The 14964-nt window shown below is 36.0% G+C and overlaps 1 protein-coding gene across 6 annotated transcripts in view; it reads left to right on the top strand.

Moving 5' to 3' along the window:
* SCRN3 (secernin 3) overlaps positions 1–14964 on the top strand; it is a 37154-nt gene that overhangs the window by 19305 nt on the left and 2885 nt on the right. For 4 of the 6 annotated variants that reach the window (XM_070242033.1, XM_005601588.4, XM_001495633.7 and 1 more), the window contains exons 6-7: positions 9601–9763; positions 10721–10901. In XM_070242033.1, coding sequence (XP_070098134.1) covers positions 9601–9763; positions 10721–10901 — 344 coding nt within the window. Of the gene's footprint in view, positions 1–9600; positions 9764–10720; positions 10902–14861; positions 14925–14964 lie in introns of all 6 variants that reach the window. The other 2 variants (XR_011428540.1, XM_005601587.4) reach the window with 2 other exon arrangements.

Raw genomic sequence — 14964 nt, forward strand, 5'->3', positions numbered from 1 at the left:
AACTTATTTTTCTCTCCAAGTGTGAAGTACAGTTCATCCAGCTTTCTGTGCTCTGCCAAAAGAATAAATGTCTTTCTAATACTTTCATAGAAAATTGTCTGCTAGTATATTATGGTTAATTTTTCCCGTGATTTTTCTAGATGGAAGAGCCTACTTTTCCTCTTTCCAACTATCCCTACCTGATAGCTATTAAGTGTGTTGCATATATATCCAAATTGTATCTATATTCACTCATGTATTTTAAATAACTAGTTTAAATTGCAGTGAAATTGCACCCTGTGTTTTGCATTCATCTTAGTGAACCCTGCCACCGTAGTCTCGGTACTTATTCAGTGCTTGCTAGTGGATTACCTACAGCTATCCTACTCAAGTGATCATGTAAATCCTCCTTTCATTTTGAGAATTGTAGGTTTTGAATACAGAAAACATTTTCATAATACCTGTATTATTGCAGTGTTATGGTTCTGACACTATTTTCATTAAAACTTGCCATTTATAGGAATTTAGATTTGAATCATTTTAAAATCTCGCTAGGTGCAGAGGCTGTGTGTCTGATAGTTAGGTGCAGATGGTAGGCTTTTGCTTTATTTATTTTTAATATTAAGGGCTGTTTTCAGGTACACCCTTTTTTTTCCTTCCTGCATTTCTTCAAAATAACAGAAAGATATTGCTTCTGTAACAAGTTAACTATAAATTGTTTTTCTTGAATTTGAAGTCATAGTATACTATGGAGAAACTAAAAATTTGCTATTAGCATAAAACAGTTGGTGCTTGCATGATTAACTGAGGGTGGAACATTAAATTATTTTATATGGAAGTCCATTTTATTTTAATTTAAAATGTTGCAAAACAATTTGGGTATAGACTTGTAAGCTTTTTTCTTTTAATTATTCCCATATGTTGTGAGAATGGTGGGAAAATCTTGCTTTTCATGCTTTCTTTGTGTTTGAGTTATTTCATTTTTTATTCCTTTACTGTTATGGTAATAGGGTTTTGGGAGAGAGGAAACAAATAACTGTGGTCAACCAACTATGTTAAATGAAAGTTATTAGTTTCTTTAGAACTAATTTTAATGTAATAATAAACATTTCCGTAGAAACTATCTGAAAATGGCAGGAACTGTATGTTTTGTTTTATTTTCTTTTAACTGTACTTGTTACAGTGTGGGTCTACCATGTTCATTACTGTCATTAAGGAATCGATAGGACTTGAGGATAAAAAGTGACTGATGTATTTCATAAATGGGAGGCATAGTAGTGGAGTGATTACAAGCACACAACTGGATTTCTGCTTCTGGTTATGAAGAGTAGCTAGTATTAGGCTAACCTCTCCCAAGAATAACTATAAAAGCTGGAGAAAGGGGCTGGCCCTGTGGCTGAATGGAGAAGTCTGGGTGCTCCGCTGCGGGGGCCCAGGGTTTCGCCGGTTCGGATCCTCGGCGTGGACATGGCACTGCTCGTCAGGCCACGTTGAGGCGGCGTCCCACATGCCACAACTAGAAGAAAAAAAAAAAAGCTGGAGAAATAAAACCCACTGTTTGAAGGCCTGAGTGAACAGCCAAAACAGTTAAGACATGAGGGACCTAGATCCAGGAGATTGGTAAAAGACTGACTAAACTTTGAGAAGAGCGGGACCGTCAGTGTCACAATTTCTCTGTAAAGCAATTGTTGACTTCTAAGCAGCACATATGTAGGTTGAGACACTGAGAGATCAAGCAGAAAGTAGCTGCTAAGAGTCTAAAAAGCTAAGTAGAGGTTTTCTCAGTCTCATAAGGCCTTAGGGACAAAAGTGGATTTGATGGCCAGCCAAGAAGAAGGGACCTGGGAAATACCCCAGGCTTTCATGAGACCCCAGAAAGTCTACACTTTAGGAGTAAGAACAAACAGAAAATAGACCAGTCTCAACTGGATCAAAAGGTAGTCTACCTATATTCTATCTGTTTGTCAGAAAGAAATTAAGAACTCTGTGGAGGGAAAATATCATGCAGAGCTTCTATAAATTTTCATCTGCAGTGTCTAACATTCAATAAAAAATGATCAGACATGCCAAGAAACAGGACCAAATGACTGAAAACCAAGAGGAAATAGACAGTAGAAACTGACCCACCAGTTACCCACGTGTTAGCTTGATTGGACACAGACTCTCAAATTAGTATGTTTAAGAAAATTAGGTGAAATGATGGAGAATTTCATCAGAGAACAGGAATCTATAAAATAGAACCAGATGGAAATAATAGAACTGTAAAGTTATAATAAGTGAAATTAAGAATTTAATATATTGGTTTAACAACAGATTGGACATAGCAGAAGACAGAAATTAGTGAAGTGGAAGATCAGTAGACAATATCATGGGGCCAGCCCAGTGGTGCAGTGGTTAAATTCACATGCTCTGCTTTGGCGGCTCGGGGTTTGCGGGTTCCGATCCCAGATGCGGAGCTAGGCGCTGCTTGTCAAGCCATGCTGTGGCAGGTGTCCCACCTATAAAGTAAAGGAAGATGGGCACGAATGTTAGCTCAGGGCCAGCCTTCCTCAGCAAAAAGAGGAGGATTGGCAGCAGAGGTTAGCTCAGGGCTAATCTTCCTCAAGAAAAAAAAAGCTAAAAAACCAAAGAAAATATCCTGATTGAAACAGAGAGATAAAAGTTTGGAAAATATAGAAATATAGACGAGAGCGTGAGAGGCATATGGGACTTGGTGAAAAGGTTTCACATGTATGTAGTCCCAGCAGGAAAAGAGAGAGAGAATATGGAGGGGCAAAAGCAATATATATATATATTTTTTTTTAGATTTTATTTTATTTATTTATTTTTTTTCCTTTTTCCCCCCAAAGCCCCCCGGTACATAGTTGTATATTCTTCGTTGTGGGTCCTTCCAGTTGTGGCATATGGGACGCTGCCTCAGCGTGGTCTGATGAGCAGTGCCATGTCCGCGCCCAGGATTCGAACCAACGAAACACTGGGCCGCCTGCAGCGGAGCGCGCGAACTTAACCACTCGGCCACGGGGCCAGCCCCGCAAAAGCAATATTTGAAGAGATACTGGCCAAGAATTTCCCCTAACTAATTAAAGTCATCCAGCCACAGCTTCAAGAGCCTCTACAAATCCCAAGAAGGATAAATGAAAAGAAACCTCACCTGGGTACATCCTAGTGAGATTGCTGAAGGGAAAAAAGGAGAGGCAACCTTAGAAACAGTCAGAGAAAAAATATGTATTATCTTCAAAGTAACAGATATAATGCTGACAGTTAACTTTTCAACAGAAGAGAGAGAATCCAGAAGAATGTAAAATGACACCTTTAAAGTGATGGGGAAAAATAATAACTACCTATTTAGAATTCTATATCCGGTGAAAATATCCTCCCAAAATGAAGTTGAAATGAAACAGAGAATTCATCACTAGCCAGTTTGCACTAGGGGGGCATTCTTCAGGCAGGAAAAATGATCCCAGATAGAAAGAAGGTAAACAGGAGTAAATGAAGAGAAACGGAAACAGTAAATACATGGGTAAAACTAAATGAATATTGACTGTTTAAAATAATAATAATTTTATGACCACTGGGCATAACTGCGTTGTTCAAAACTGTTGTGCATTGATTTCATGGTACCAAGACTACTCTTCCTACAGGCTGCTCCTGGCCAAGGACTGAAAGTGGCAGAGAGACTAAGGCAGTCTCCTTCCTGGGATGTGTGGGACTCCTCTGATGGCTGATTTTGGCTCAAGGACTCCCTGACGGCTTTGCCAGGCTTCCTTAGATGTTGTGGCAGTCTATGACGTTTCTACCCAACCTTTCTTCCCTCTTACCAAACCCAAGTTCAGACTTATGTCACAGTCTGGCTCCCTCCCCATTTTCTCTTACAGGCATTTTCTCTAATATAATCCTTGTACATTTAATCCCATGTTGTGGCATCTGCTTCTCAGAAGACCCAGAGGAACACAGAAGAATTAAATGTATGGGAATAGCACAAAAGACGGGACCAGTAATGGAGTTAAAGCGTTATAAGGTCCCTGTGTTAACTGATAAGTGGTAAAGAACTAATATAAAGCAGACTGTAATAGGTCAGGAGAGACTAGTAAAATAATAAAAGAATCCATAAGTAATAAGCTAATGGGAAAAGTAGAATAATAAATACTTGAACAATTCAAAAGAGGGCAAGAAAGGAGAAAAAGGGAAAAAGAATAGCTGGAATAAATAGAAAACTAATAATAAAATGGTTGATTTTGTCTCATATGGAACTTACATGGTTTCTAGAATTTATACAGCACTTTTAGAAAGGTTATTTTGACTGTAACAGAAATGGTTAACTACATCTTACATTATAGTTTTATTTTGTAAATTGAAATTATAATTCTTCTGAAATTTTTCTAAAATAAAGTATGAATTAGGATTCCAGCTTTTTCCCCACCCCTCAAATGATTAGTCAGTGATCCTAGCACCACATTAAATTATCTTTTCCCTACTGATTTGAAATGCCAACCAACTTTATCAAATATTAAACTCCTAAGTAAACCCAGGTGTAAATTAGACTACTGTATTTGTCCAGTTTTACTGAGAATAATGTAAATGTACATAGTAAGGGCTCAATACTTGTTTTATGAGCCAAAGAACGATATTAGTGAATTTATAATGTTTTTTTTTTTTTAATGTGGTAGGACAAGGAACTCCTCATTACTCTGCTTTTTCAGAATTTTCCTGGCAATCTTTGAATGTTCATTAGTTTCAAATGAATTTTATAATAATTTTTGAGCTTCTCCCCAAAAAATCTTTTTGAGGTTTGACTGGAATTAAATTAAAATTATAGATTATTTTAGGGGAAGAATGGACATCTAATAGCCTTCCTATTCAAGAACAAGATATAGTTGTCCATTTATTGAAATTTTCTTTTGTGTTCCTGAGTAGACTTTTATAGTTTTATTTATCTAGGTTTTCCATAATGACTTTTTTTTTGTTAAAGAAATCTTCTGTGAGCACTTGCTCTGTGTTAGGCATGGAGCTACATAGCAGCAGACATGATTGATAGAGTCTCTGACCTTCAGGAACATAGTGACTAGTGTGGGAAAGACACATGCAAGTAACAATGGTATTGTTCACTATTCGATTGTTTCCAGTCTTTTACCACTGTAAATCATGTTGCAGTGAACATCTATATTCATTGAGATTTTTCTGCATTTCAAGATTATTTCTTTAGAGTAGATTCCAGAAGGGAAGTTGGACCTACAATATTTGCAATCTCAACCTAAACAAGACAATAATGTCTTGGGGCTGGCCCTGTAGCCGAGTGGTTAAGTTCGCGCGCTCTGCTTCAGTGGCCCAGGGTTTCGCCAGTTTGGATCCTGGGTGCAGACATGGCACCGCTCGTCAAGCCACGGTGAGGCGGCATCCTACCTGCCACAGCTAGAAGGACCCACAACTAAAATATACAACTATGTACTGGGGGGCTTTGGGGAGAAGAAGTAGGGGGAAAAAGAAAGATTGGCAACAGATGTTAGCTCAGGTGCCAATCTTTAAAAACAAACAAGCAAACAAAAAGAAGACAGCAGTCTCTCAATTTCTCTTCTATAGAGAATAAATTATTCCTCAATGAGAACTTTTTTTTCAAAATTTCAGATTGTTTCAATTATTTCTTCATATGTTGATCTTCTATTCTATGACCTTGCTAAACTAATTAGTTCTAGGAGTTTTTTTTGGTAGATTCCTTGGGATTTTCTATATAGGTTATCATGTCACCTGCAAATAGGGACAGTTTTAGTTGTTCCTTTCCAATCTATATGTTTTTTATTTGCTTTTCCAGCAGTATTGTGCTGGCTAGGACTTCCAGTATTATTTTGAATAAGTATAGTGAGAGCAGGGGCCGCATAAAATGGAGGAAGATTGGCAAAGATGTTAGCTCAGCGACAATTTTCCTCAAGCAAAAAGAGGAAGATTGGCAACAGATCTTAGCTTAAGGCCAATCATCCTCACACACACACACACACGCACACACATACACACACACAAATGGTGAGTGCAGATGTCCTTGCCTTGTTCCTAGTCTTAGGGGAAAGCATTTAGCCTTTTACCGTTAAGTATAGTGTTCACTGTAGCTTTATCAAGTTGAAGAAGTTCCCCTCTATTCCTTGTTTGCTGAGAGTTTTTATCAAGAATAGATGTTGAAATTCATCAAATGGCCTTTTCTGTGTCAATTGATATGATTCTTTTTTTTGGCCTGTTAATATGGTAGACTATATTGGTTTTCTAATATTGAACTAGTCTGGCATCCCTGGAATAAACCCAGCTTGGTCCTGGTGTATAATTCTTTTTATACCTTGCTGGGTTCTACTTGCTAATATTTTGTTGAGGGTTTTTGCATTTATATTCATGAGAGATATTGGTCTGTGTTTTGTTTGTACTGTCTTTGGTTTTGAGATCGGGGTAATATTTGCCTTGTAAAATGAGTCAGGAAGTGTCTTTTCCTTTTTTATTTTCTGGAGGAGATTGTGTAGAATTGGAGTTAATTCTTCCTTAAACATTTGATGGAATTCAGCAGTGAAACCGTCTGGGCCTGGGTATTTCTTTTCTGGGAATTTTTAAACTACAAATTCAATTTCTTTAAGAGTTATAGGGCTATTCAAATTATCTATTTCATATTGAGTGAGTTTTGGTAGTATGTGCTTTTCAAAGAATTGATCCATTTCTTCTAGGTTGCCAATTTATGTGTATAGAGTTGGTTGTAGTGTTCCCTTATTGAGCTTTTAATGTCTGCAGGATCTGTCATGATACCCCTGTTTCATTCCTGATGTTGGTATTTTTGTAATTTGTGTCTTCTTTTTTTGTCAGTCTAGCTAGAGGTTTGTCAGTTTTATTGATCTTTTCAAAGAACCAGCCTTTGTTTCATTGATTTTTCTCTCTTTTTTCTCTGCTTTCGATTTCATTGGTTTCTGCTCTTGTCTTTATTATTGCCTTCCTTCTGCTTCCTTTGGGCTTATTTTGCTCTTCTGGTTTGTTAAGGTGGAAGCTTAGATTACTGATTTCCACATTGACTTTTAAGTTTTTCTCTAGATATTTTATATTTTTTTCTGGTAATGTGATGGGATATTTGTCTATTTTATTTACTAATTGGTTGTTTTGGATCTATAAGAAAACTGTTGAGTGTTTTCTTCTATTTAATGGGACACCTCACTGATACTTTATTGTTTTTGTAGTTTTAAAATCTATTCTCTTGAGTTTTTCAAGTAGGTAATTATATGTCAGTAGTCCTATTTTAATTTTCTAGTAGAATTATACTTTTAGAAATATAAACTTTTTGCAAGCATATAAAATTAGGAGGCTGTAGAAGAAAATGGGGAAATGTAAGTATGTTCTAAAAAAATGACCTGATTTTAGTCATATATCAGCTGGTTAATGAAGCAAACATTGCAGAAAGCTGTGATGGATAGTAGGAGGGATGTCTGTTTTATCTAAATTTTCAGTCCAATGCCTCAAAGTTCCAAAGGTTGTATTGAGAAGCAAAAGTGGTCTTAAACGTAAGGATAATCACTGATGAACTGTCTCTTTATGAAATTAGTCCTCACGCAGACGTCTTTCCCAACTTAACATTAGCTTTCTCCTCTACTTTGCTGTCAGCATTTTTGTTGATCAGTCTCTTAATGATTATTAAATGTTCAACAACACAATGAAAAAAATACAAACTGGAAGTTGTGTAAAAGATGTAAGATTTCAAGAAGTCAGTGACAGTAATGTTGGATAATTGCTTAAGTCACATACAAAGCCATTGACAAATAAAAATGGGCAGAGAGTTAGACCTATTAACAACTGAAGGAAAAATTGAGGACAATAACATGACTAAGTGCTTCCAAAGAAAATGATTTGAATTTGAATTGAGAGAGGGGCCTGAGAAACTTGATGAAGTCTTCAAATATTTTTGCAGAAATTATTTTTTGATCATGCTGCAATAATCAAAGTTGCATTGTCTTACCATTTTGTTGGAAAAATTACACTTGATTCATTCTTTGTTCTCAGAGTTAGTATATTAAAATTTTAAACTAAATTTTAACTATAAGCTTATATAAATTTATTTTTGTAATATTTTTATTTCACTTTAAAGACTCAATCAATCCTTTTCCTCCACTATTTACTATGAAACTTTGATTCCCATTTTATATGTGTTACTTTAAGTGGCAGTTTTCTGGTACCAATTTTCTTACAATAATGAGAATTTCTTGTATTTATTCAAAGGAAAGCTTTTAAACCTATTCTGAAACTCTTTTTGAATTGGTAACTGTGGTTACCTCAGTTGAAATTGGGTCATGGGACTTTCACTTCTTTACGTTCACACATCTATATATCTATGTCTTTATCTATCAATATCTGTCTGTCTATCTACCTATATCTCTCCATTGCCTAGGATAGGCATTTAACAGGTGCTCAATAAATATTTGTTGAATGACGAGAACTAAACAGAGAAAAACTCCATTCCTATACTTAGAGAACTTATAATCTAATGGCAGAGATAGGACCAATATAGACAAAAGATCAGGAAAGCTTATAGATGGAGAGGAAAAGGTTATTTCAGTTAAGCTTTGTAGTAAGTTTTAATTTGAAGGAGTTTTAATTTGATTCAGGAGGAATTGAGAATCATAGATTTTGGAGAAGAGAATTATGACGTGAGAAGATGTTTTGGCTACTTTTGGAAGACTGCATTGTGTAGGGGTGAGATTATTCATCTTGTCACAAGGTAGTTAGATCTCGAGCCATATCTTTGACTACAGATATGCACAGCAAGGAGCAGAGCTGTCTAAAGGCATGATTGACTTTTGAAATTTTCTGGTGGAAATGCCTTCCAAATATGGAATTCTGATGCTCTCTGTAACCATGGACATATTGTGTTTGCTAAAGAGAGAAAATAGATTTTTTTTCTATTTTTCTCAAAAAAATCTTAAAGTATCAAACTTTACACTTGGAAGCAGAAAGCAGAGTATAAGATCATCTATTTTCATCACACAATGGACATTTAAGCTTCTAAAGTAGTCCAGCAGAACTGTGCACTTACAAATTCCATTAACCAATAGTCTATTTCGTCTCCTTCATTCCCACGCAGGTTACAATTTACATTCATAAAAGAGTATTAATTTCAGACACAGAAATTATTACAGGAAAAATAATTTGTTATTCTGTAAAGAGCATCTTGTATAATATTGGAAACTAAGCACAATATTTTCTAAATATTTGGTTTCCAGAGCGGATAGACTCAGATAATAGTTATTGAAATCATCAGTTCGTTGCTAACTAAATACACCTTAAAAAATTTTGTAAGGGCAACGAGATTGAGTATATTTTTGCATTATTGATTCTTTCCTCTTAGGAAGTTACAGAGATTTTACCTTTATGTTATAATGGTTTTGAGACTTTGTATATTTTGTATTTCAAAAAAATATCTTCCCTGCGACAGTGGACTGAGTCTAATTACAGTTATGATACGAGGTTTGTTTATAGTCAATCTCTTATTTAATTTATACCTAGACCAATATCTTATGTTATGTATTATCAGTAGAGAAGGCAGTTCATAATTGCAGGATACTGACCTGCAAATTCATATGTATTTGATGGTTTTTCAAATTATTTCCCTAGGAAACATAACTTTTGAAACAATGATGGAAATTCTCCGAGATAAACCAAGTGGCATTAATATGGAGGGAGCATTCCTGACTACTGCAAGCATGGTTTCTATTTTACCTCAAGACTCCAGCCTTCCCTGCATTCACTTCTTTACAGGGACTCCTGATCCTGAGAGGTGAAGTCACAAAATACTATAAACCAGTAAGGAGTCGGGGGTAGCACAGAATCATTAGTCTGTTGATGATTTTTGTCAGGCTAAATTTTTGTTACACAAATACCACAATAATTTGTGGATGCAATTACTGTTCAGGTTTTAATCAGCCATTTCCATATGTGCATACCTGCCATCACAATTCTCATTTTTGTGGGACGAAAATGTTAATAGTTTCTTGTATGCCATTATCCCTACTCCCTCTTTCTCCGAATATATTGAACATTATCAAGGAAAGAAAGTAGATAGGTTTTCTTATGCAGATTTCAGTACTACAGTATGACATGATTAATAACAGTTAGTGAAAAGGTTAAATGATGTAGTTGCGCTGGATTTAGATCGTTACGCATGCACTCATTTCTAGAAAATACATACAGGTAAAACTTAAAACATTAATACTTCAAGTTATATCTTAAGTAGGATTCATATAGACTATCTTGATTTAAGGCATTCATATCTCTTACAAAACTTATTGCACATTACCTTTAGAAATGGTCTTATATTCATTACCTCTTGGCGTTATAGTCTTTCATATTAAAGATTTTTCAAGAAAATGAAATGAAATTTGTGTCCCCTTTATTAATACTGCTGCTGATTTTCATCTCAAATCCTAATCCTCAATCTGTAACATTGAAGATTGTTCTTACCTTCCAAGTGTGGAGTTTACAGAATAATTTCACTTGACACTGTTTATACGCCAGGCCCTTTGTTAGGTCCATGGGAATCATAAGGCTAAATAAAGCATGGCCCCCTGCCCCAAAGGAGATCCCAGGGTAGCAGGGAAGACAGGCATGGGTATAACTTGTATGATGGAACAAATCAGTGTGTAACAACTTAATCGAATCTTCTACTAGAGGTAATCTTAGAAGATTTAGAATAATGCTGAATATATGCTAATTTAATAAAGACTTTTTCTTCTAGGTCTGTTTTTAAGCCTTTCATATTTGTACCGAATATTTCACAACTATTGGACACCAGTTCACCAACATTTGAACTTGAAGATCCAATTAAAAAGAAGCCACATTTTAAGAGTAAGCCTGACAGAAGACACCCACTCTACCAAAAACATCAACAAGCATTGGGAGCAGTAGATAATAATGAGGTATGATTAGATTATATTCTCTGTTTTATCATTAAGAATAGTTTAAAATATGATTCAACCCATATTTTGAACTTTGGAATTTCAGCTTTTTTTCCTCTCTTTGTATAAAAATAAGTTTAAAAATAGTTTAGATACTTAGACTATAGAACTGTGTTATTTTTATTTTTGGTTAAAAATAATGGTAAGAATGTGTAATGAATCTTTTAGAGAAATGAAGCGTATTTAATATAATATCAATAGCTAACATTTATTGAGCACTTATTACACACCAAGCACCGTGGGACTGTTCCATGGAATACTTCATTGTATCTTCACGACCACTCTATGAGGTCAGTGTTATTATCCCCCCTTCACTGATAAGGAATCTGAGACTTGGAGAGTTCAACCAGCTTGCTTAGTATATATGTCACACTAAAAATTACAAAACATGGTCTGTTACATAATGTTCTAAATCATACAGCCTCAGAAGAATTTTAATTGAAAGTGACTTAACACCCCATGGACTTAATAATAACTAAGGAGTTGGATTTTTAAAAAAATGATAAGTGCTTATTATTTTAAAATGTAAGCATTATAGAAGGTTAACATCACCCCAAATCTCATCTCCAGAAATAAGCAGATCGATTTTTGGGGGGCAGATAGATAGATGGATGGACAAATAATTTTATAATACCCATACCTCTTCAGCCCTCCCACCCTCTTCCCTCTCTGACCCAGAAGAAAAACAATAGATTGGAAGGAAATGGAAGGCTACCCAAAGGCTTTTTGCAGCACCATCCATTGATTCCCTGCAATGGAGGAAAAGATTGGCCGTTTCCTACCTTTTCTCACCTGTTGCTATCAGTTCCTGATTTTTATTGCCCGTAGCTCCTTTTACTTCATCAAGGTCTATACCTTTACATTCTTTCTATGTTAACTGAATTAAGTGAGTTTTCTCCAGGTAATTATTTATTTACTTTTGTCTGTAGTCTGTTGAGATAGTTGCCATGCCATTCCCCTCATCTTGCTCATGCTTAAAGCTCCTATTTGCTATGAATTCTTGACACTACTCCTGCTTTATCTGGGACCAGTTTGTTTTCACCTTTGACCTACAGTGTAAATGCTTTTTTTAGCCTGGTGGCATGGAGAGGCAAGTGTCTTGTTCTAGGAGTCCATTAAGTGTACTGACAAGGGCCCAATCCACCGGGTCAGAGGTGTCATTCACTCCTTGGGCTTGGTTTATCCTCCAAATTCAGCAGAGCGCTGTGAAAAATGATGAGCCCTCTAGTTCTTCTCACATTTGCTCAAGTTCTTGAGTGATGTGTTCCAAGAGTGTCTGCTCTGGAGGGACCCCCTCGCGCCTCCCTGGGCGGCCTCCACACTGCCTGCATTGCTTATGATAGTTCTCCAGAACTCGCAGCGCCTTTCCCCCTCAATATCGTTTCTGGGAGGTTGGTTTTGTAGACTTATTAAATGTATGTTAAATGAAATTAAATTGCCGATTCACATTTTCAAAGTACTATTGGAAGAAAAATTTAAAAGCTGTTACTATTTTAGGCTTTATTTAATAGGCATTAAATGTTGATTGACAACATAAAGTAGTAGAAAGACAACAGAATTTGAGGGAAGAAGTGTCAAAGAGCTGGGCTTCTAGTCCTGGCTCTGTAAATAACTACTTTTATGTCTTAGGAGAGTCAATCCTACTGGTAGTTTATTTTTTTCCAAATAATTGAGTATTTATTCGAAAGGTGGCTTTCATACATCGGGGAGTTTTGAATGGAAAAATGACTGTCTATATATATTTTGCATATTCTCCAACTAATAGGAACCAATTCCAACCTACCCTGCTTTATTTTTCTTCACAGAACTTTTCAACGCACAATATTCTATGTATTTAACTGCTTAACTTGTTTCCATTCTGTTTCCCCTCACCAGGGTATAAGCCCTATGAGGGCAGGGATTATTTTTTTTATTGAGGTCATAATAGTTTACAACATTGTGAAACTTCATTTATAGGTTATTATTTGTCAGTGACCGTATAAATGTGCCCCTTTACCCCTTATGCCCACCCCTCAACCCCCTTCCCCTCTGGTAACCATTAATCTGTTCTCTTTGTCCATGTGTTTGTTTATCTTCCACACAGGAATGAAATCATACGGTGTTTGTCTTTCTCTGTCTGGCTTATTTTGCTTAACATAATACCCTCAAGGTCCATCCATGTTGTTGCAAATGGGATGATTTTGTCTCTTTTTATGGCTGAGGAGTAGTCCATTGTGAGTGTGTATGTGTGTGTGTGTATATATATATACACACCATATCTTCTTTATCCAATCATCATCCTACTGGTAGTTTTAATTTACATTTCTTGATTACTAATAAGGTTGAAAATCTTCTCATATGTTTATTGGCCATTAGTATTTCCCTTTATTTTTTATTTTGTTTTTTTTTTTTGAGGAAGATTAGCCCTGAGCTAACTACTGCCAATCCTCCTCTTTTTGCTGAGGAAGGCTGGCCCTGAGCTAACATCTGTGCCCATCTTCCTCTACTTTTATATGTGGGACGCCTGCCACAGCATGGCTTTTGTGAAGCAGTGCCATGTCTGCACCTGGGATCCAAACTGGCCGCCGAGAAGCAGAACGTGTGAACTTAACTGCTGCGCCACCAGGCTGGCCCAGTATTTCTTTCCCTTTAAATGACTTGCCTATTCTTTTCCTTAGCCTATTTTCAATTGATTCTTGGCTGTTTTTCTTTTTTGCCTCAAAGAGGCAAAAGTATGTGAATATTATTAACTCTTTGTTATATTGCAAGTTTTTAATCTCAGTTTATTGTTAAACTTTTTTGTCAGACAAAAATTTTAAATTGTCAGTTCCATTTGGTAGTCTTTTCTTTAAGGCGTCTTGATTTCATGCTTCAAAAGGCCTGCCTCACCTCAAAGTAAATGTAACTTCTGTATTTTCTTCCAGTATGTATGTGTGTGTTTGAAAAAATATTTAGTTTTTTAATTCATCTGGAATTTACTTTTGTGTATGTCATGAAGTAGGGATTCTAACTCTGTTTTCCAAAGAGGTGACCAATTATTCCAATACCATTTATAGACAAAAATCCATTTTTTTTCTCCACTGATATGAAATGCAGTGTTTCTTCAGAAAACAATGCATACAATTTCATATTGAAGTCCATGTTAAGGTTAAGAATCTTTGTTTTGTGGAGGTCTGCCCCATAGTGGTTCAAATTTTAAAAATTATGCTCACTTTCTGGTAACTTTCTTATATACTTTTTCTCTCAGTACCTACCTATAACTGATCATGGTAATTTATCAATAACTTCAAAATTACTCCTTTCTGTAAAAGTCATAACTTATTTATGTATTTATTTGGTGAGGAAGATTGGCCCTGAGCTAATATCCATTGCCAATCTTCCTCTTTTTGTTTGAGGAAAATTGTTGCTGAGCTAACGTCTGTGCCAATCTTCCTCTATTTTGTATGTGGGATGCCACCACAGCATGGCTTGATGAGCAGTGTGTAGGTCTGCGCCCAGGATCTGAACCTGCGAACCCTGGGTCACCAAAGTGGAGGACATGAGCTTAACCACGACAGGCCAGCCCCAAGAGTTATGACCTTTTGGCTCCTTTCTTGAAACAAGGGGAATCATAGAAAAAATGTCTTTTCTTTTAGTTGCTCTTTCCCTTGAATATTACTCTTCTGTTTGCTTTGTTTTATCTGATAATATTGGTTTTAAATATAGAAGACCCAAATTTATAAACCTATCTCAGCCTCAATTTTCAGTAACCTTCCCCATATACAATTAATACCAGATTTTCAATTGCCTCATTATTTGTCTTTTAGGTTTCTTGCTTATAGATTAATCCTACATAACTATTCTTGTTTTTTCTACTAAAATAACTAATAGTTTTGGGTTAATACATTAATTCAATCTGGAACAATGATTTTCCCAAAGAATTTCTTTCCTTCTATATCTGAGGAATAGGAGGAGGCGAGGCAAATCAGAAGTAGAAACCAGAGTGGACAAACCTTGTCTGCAGAGGTGGGTTGGAATTTGCATTAGACTTGTGTGTGTGAGTGTG

Source organism: Equus caballus, chromosome 18 (genome assembly GCF_041296265.1).
Source record: "Equus caballus isolate H_3958 breed thoroughbred chromosome 18, TB-T2T, whole genome shotgun sequence".
Lineage (NCBI taxonomy): Eukaryota > Metazoa > Chordata > Mammalia > Perissodactyla > Equidae > Equus > Equus caballus.